Source organism: Urocampus carinirostris, chromosome 16 (assembly GCF_059441175.1).
Source record: "Urocampus carinirostris isolate Australia breed hairy pipefish chromosome 16, RoL_Ucar_1.0, whole genome shotgun sequence".
Taxonomy (NCBI): Eukaryota; Metazoa; Chordata; class Actinopteri; order Syngnathiformes; family Syngnathidae; genus Urocampus; species Urocampus carinirostris.
Window position 1 is genome coordinate 15,135,645 of NC_142364.1, and position 6,000 is coordinate 15,141,644.

General features: G+C 36.1%; 1 protein-coding gene across 2 annotated transcripts in view; it reads right to left on the reverse strand.

Moving 5' to 3' along the window:
* The window catches only part of mast4 (microtubule associated serine/threonine kinase family member 4), a 112,726-nt gene extending 106,970 nt beyond the window's left edge, over positions 1–5,756 (reverse strand). For both annotated transcript variants that reach the window (XM_088355311.1, XM_088355310.1), the window contains exon 1: positions 5,322–5,756. In XM_088355311.1, coding sequence (XP_088211437.1) covers positions 5,322–5,459 — 138 coding nt within the window. In that variant the 5' untranslated portion in view covers positions 5,460–5,756. The remainder of the gene's footprint in view (positions 1–5,321) is intronic.
* Between the last annotated feature and the right edge of the window lie 244 nt (positions 5,757–6,000).

Here is a 6,000-nt window from a genome sequence, read left to right on the forward strand (position 1 = left end):
CATTGTACAAACGTTTAAACAACAGATAAAGCTTGCTTATTCAAAGTATTATTTTCCGTTTATCAAGAAAAACACTATAGTAAACTGGAAAAACCTGTTAAAATTTAACAAAAAATACAAAAAATTGACTCTTTTCACCACCTGAGCAACAGGGACAACACATTATTGAAAAACGTTATACTGTTAATTTAGGCATTATGATAATTTGATTTTTTTTAAACATTAATTTGATGTTGAAAACACATTTTTAAAAATGTATAATGAATGAGATAAAAGTGTGCCTTGGCTCCAAAAAAAGTTGGGAAACAGGCACCGGTCATCTTTGGCGCGACCCAAAGAGGCCAATATCGCTTCATAGGAAACTGCCATACAAACTAATGCCAGTTGCCGTTAATCACCAGGGAAGAAGAAATTCAATAGCAAAACGAAGCCACCAGAGAGTATTGTCGACTTGCTTTTTAGACAGAGTTTTTGATAAAAATAGCAACAGTTTCAAGCATTTACAAGCAGTTCCCCCAAAATTCAATGCACATTTCAACCCTTGAAATCAATACATTGAAATTCAAGCATTTTCAAAATAGTCAAGCAACCGTACAAACTTTGTTTTCTTATTTGGTGAAAAACAGTGAATAAGGATGAGAACAATCATTACGAAATGTTTTCAAAGGCGTGTCTAGAAATATAAATACGTATTTGAGTAATTGTGTGGACATTCAAGAGTGTTTGAATGTGTTTATGTAAAGAAAATAAGAGGAGGAGGGGAGAAAACTTGTTTTTTGCAATATTGTGCAACGCACTTCCCATTACCATGCTCACTAATCAGCCTAACAGATGACTGTGAAAGGATACGATTTACATCTGTGGTGCTTGACATTAGAGCTGCACTTAACGAATCGGTATCCACAAAAAAATATCAAAAATGTATACCAATTTTTCAAACTTTTCTCCAAAAATTTGTTTTGGGGGGTAAAATATTTGAATATAATAAACTTTCACTATGTGCAAATTATATATAATATACTAATATATACAGGCGGGCTGATTATCTGCACCGATATTTGTGAATTTGACGGATATCGGTATCAGCATTTCTATTTCTTCAACGGGCCGATTAAATATATTTAAAACTGGGTTGTTTGGCTCGGATGCAGCCGAGCCTCTCTCTCCCTCTTTCCTGACTTCTGTCACGGGTGCAACCGATCCTGCGCCTTCTAATTAATTTACTGTAAAAAGGTTTCAGAGAGCTATTTAAGTTTTACTTAAAATCATAACAAATATTCCGCTTCTTTTTGCATGAGTAAAATTTTCTTAGGACAATTTTTAAGCTCTTACCGCAATTGGATATGGGCTCCAAATATCGGTTATCGGCCTCCTCTTGATACTAATAATCAGTATTGGCCCTGAAAAAACAGTTTTGGTCAAGATTCTGCCTCGTGTCGCATAAAAATGCCATCATCTTTATTTTACCTTTGACTTTATTAATTTAATTCATCTTTTTTCTCTATATTTCTGCAGCACGTTCTTTTCCCTTGAATATTATTTACTTTAAAGTGTTTGACCGTTTCATAGCCATTTTGTTTGTAATGTTCAAAGTTCAATGCTGAGTGTCTCATAAATCGCGTGGCGCAACGAATCAATGATTGAATTAGTTGCCCACGCTTTGGATAATCGATTCGTTGTTGCAGCCTACTTAACGTATCAAATGGCAGTTTGCAGTGTGTTGCGTTACTCAGACTCAACATAACCCTTTTGTTTCTTTCGCTCGAAACGAAGGAAAAAAACAAAAACAAGGATGAGTACAAACGTGGGAAAAAAGTGACGATACGCATATGGTAACCTCTGCCAAGCACGTTTTGTCAACTTGGCACAAGCTAAGGAAGGCCGACTCGGCCTTGGTGTGGCTCAGGGAAATTTATTTTTCATTGAAACGGGTTTTTCCTCCTTGAGAGGTGTGCTGATAAACATTCCCAATTTGCCTTTGGCAAACTATAAACAAAATTACATTTGAAAGGCAAGTAAACCTGTCATAGCCTGTAGCCAGTCAGAACAGTGAATGATACAGATATTTTTTTACCCCTTTTATCACACTAAATGGGTTGTTAAGATGTTCTGAAGGGGATACTGTATACTACCAAAATTCCTAAGGTATTTATGTATGGATATAATTGTTGCAATAACAACACTTTGTCATGATTTTGATAAAAAGCCAAGCTAAGTGCAGTACCCCGGTTTGAAGTGCAATCTCCTCGTTGTTGTAAAACAAGTACAGACGCTCCCCTACTTACGACCAATGTTCCCTGTAATTTTCCAGGGGTCTGAGCGTTCACACAAAGTCGGTGAGCAACGCTTGAAACAACAGTGAGCAACCATAATCCCAAGTGTGGCAAGATAATTAATTATCAAACATGTCCAAAACTTGACATTTTGCCGAGTTTCCGGCAATGCAAAATTATTTTTCTCTTTTGAATGAATTGACTCATGTATTATTGCAAAGGTTGTACGGCCTACAAACGTCGTTTGTTCTTACAATTCTTTCACAAGATATGCATTTATTTTTATTTTTTAATATATTTTGTCGCAAAATATTAACATTTTGGGGGGCTTATTTAGTCGGTTGTAAGATACAGAACTGTACTTAATCACATTTTTTAGTGGAAGTACAATGTTGGCAACAAGATTCACTTGATATAATTGGAAATTATTTGGATGCAACACAAAGTTTTTCTTTTTTTAACTTTTTTTTTTTAAATTCCTTTAAAAAAATCTCATTGTGTTGATTTTTTCCGAGCTGTTATTTTTTTCTTTTTGTTCTCTATTTACTTTTTCCTGCATTTCTTTCTTTTCTTTTTTTCTGGCTTTTTTCTAAATTTTTCCTTCTTTTTTTTCTCTTCCTTTTGTTTCTTTTTTTCTCAGCTTTTCACTACTTTTTCATTTTGGTATCGTTTTCTTTTTTGTTCTATTCCCCCCTTCCTTTAAGTCATTTTGTGCATAATTTTACATAATATTTGGTCATGTTGGAATTAAAGAAGCAAAAACCTGAAGAGCCGTTTAGGACCTGAAAGAGCCGGTTCATTTTAGTGAGACAAGCCGAAGAAGCCGGTTCTCTACTAACTTTACTCGACTCGACTTCAAAATACCTCATTTAGGACACAACGTCAGGGGAACCCGTGTATTTTTACCTTCATGCACTGTAACTTTGACTTAAGTCGCTTCTTAATGAGTAATTTTGAGCCCTCATTTTTGTGCGCTGGCATGATTTTCTTGTGTGCTGAGAATGTGCGAGCAGTGCGCAAATGTGCACGCGCGCAGCTTAGAGGGACCACTGCTTACGACCATTCAAATTACGATAGACGGTAGACATGAACATTTTTTTCGGGATGTCCCAAAATATCCGGACATTGCTGTAAGTTAGATCTTGTATCGTGTACTTTTTTCAGCCGCGTGTCGCTGTGAGAGGTCACCCAACATCCACCCCGAAGAAGAAATCAGGCTTCTACTTCCTAGTTTGTGAGTAAACATTCTCTACTTTATCTCCAGCGCCCTAAGAACTTTTACATTTTTATTGTTTAATATTTCGTGCATCCATTCAATATGGTTGGTGTGAAGTGTAACAAAAAAGTGAGCCGTTCCTTTTAAATGAAAGTGGAATGAGAAAGCTTGATGCGGTTGAGAAAATGGTTGGATCGCTTTTTTTCGCCCACTTTATACCGCGGGGTCGGAAGTCGCTTAACTCTTGAATCCCATCTTCCAAAAGTAAGTTGGACTTAACTTTAATTATCCTTATAGAGCATTTTATTTTGTGAAATGTTGATTTTTTAGCACAAAACAATACAGGTTACTTATACAAGCCTTAAACATACTTATATAAACCTTAAGCGTATAAAATATAGCACTGAAACAACTTAAAAACAAATTCAACTTACGAGCGATAGTCCGTAACCTCGTTCGTAAGTCAGGCAGCGCCTGTACCAGTTTAATTTTTGCATCAATCAACTTCTTTGTAAAAATCAACATTTTTAGTACAAAAATGAACATTGCTTGATTGTTATTTTTTTCATAGTTTTCAATACACAAGCAGGAGGAGGAATACAAACTATGGAGACACAAAGTGACCAGAACACAATATTATTTTTCCTCAATTTTTTAGATTTTTTGCAGAGAAAGAAGAAAAAAGGTAAAGACAAAATAGAGAGAAAAAAAGAGGAAAAATGGAGGAAGAGAGGAATATGGAAAAACTCAAAGAAAAAAAGAGGGAAAGGAAAAACAAAAAAAGGAAGAAAAAAGAGAAGAGGAAGAGAGGGCAAAAATAAAAAGACAAAAAGCCAGGAAAAAAAAATTGAAAGCAAAAAAGGGGAAGAAAAAAGGGAAACAGGGATTTCAAAGAACAAAATAGTAAAAACAAAATGAAATAAGAAAAAAACAATACGAAAAATACTTAAAATGAGCAAAAATGATCTTACAGTGGAACATATTTTTTCACTATGTTCTAATTTGTTTCTCATTTTTTTGTGAAAAAAAAAGAAATAATTCCAATTATGTGCAAAAGAAAAAAAAAGAAAATAAACAGGATGGTCGACTTGGCAGCAAGATGGCCGTCAATTATGTCAGCTACCTCTAGGTAAGGATCACCCCATGTCTAATAAATGCTAATTTCTTGACTGCCAAGTATCTAAAAAAAATACACATTTACATATTAGTTAATATTATTTCACTCATATAGACTAAAATTGTTTTTGTATTTTCACATTAAGCGTTTTAACCACATGGAGGCAGTAAATAATACACACTGTGCCTTTAAAAAGATTCTTTCGTGTACTTTTTAGTGCTAGTTTTTCGGTTGAATGACAATAGAGCGACATGCAGTGGTCAAATAATACACACTGTCCCTTTAATAAATATTCGTCTTTGTGCTTTTTAGTGGTCGTTTTCAGTTGGATGACAATATATCGACATGTAGTGGTCAAATAATACACACTGCCCCTTTAAAAAATGTTCCTTGTACTTTTTAGCGCTTGATTTTCGGTTGCATGACACAATAAAGCGACATGTGGTGGTCAAATAATACACATTGTCCCTTTAAGACAATTTCTCCTTGTGCTTTTAAGCCCTTGCTTTTCGGTTGCATGAGACAATAAAGCGACATGTGGAGGTCAAATAATACACACTGCCCCTTTAAGGCGATTTTTCCTTGTGCTTTTAAGCGCTTGTTTTTCGGTTGCATGTGAATACAGCGACATGTATTAGTCAAATAATACACACTGTCCCTTTAAGATGTGATTCAACGTTGAAAAATAAACAATAAGTAAAGGAGCTTTGTTTACCTTCTCGTCTTCTTCACACTCATCATCGGTACTTTCTGTATTTTGATCCTCTCCGACTTTGGAAACTCTCCCGAAATTGGAGTCGAGGTTGCCGCCTCTAAAGTCCTCTTCGGCGGACGTGTCTCCACTTCCCTCCATGATTGTTTCATACGAGAAAAGTAACTAAGAAAGGAGGACCCCACATTGTGGACGAAAAACGAAACAAAAAAATATCAAAAGATAACGTTAACCACTAATTAAACGGCACCTGCGCGTTGACTCCATTCTCACCGCAGCGAGTTAGGAAACAACAAACAACCGCGGAGCGAATAGTCGTGGTGTGGCTTCCGCGAGCCCCGGGAAGCGACGACTGTCAACAGCCGGAAAAGGGGTTCATATTTCGGCTAAAAGTAATTCTTCACCCGGACGACTGAGCCTCCGCCAATGGAACCCCAACCTGGCGTCAACTAGTCCGACCCAAGGAGAGCGGCGCCCAAAAGAGACAAATGCAAACCACGCCCACAATGTTTGACGTTGACCAATCACGTCGCGGTGTGTTTTGCCCAAATTTAGTAACACGGAAGTCCTCGAGATTTGATGTGTCATACAAATTAAATGTAATAATTATCAAAAGAAGGTTTTTTTTTACTAAGTTACTACTCTCTTGTCACTCTAAGTCTGTGTTTTTTTTTCTTTTTTA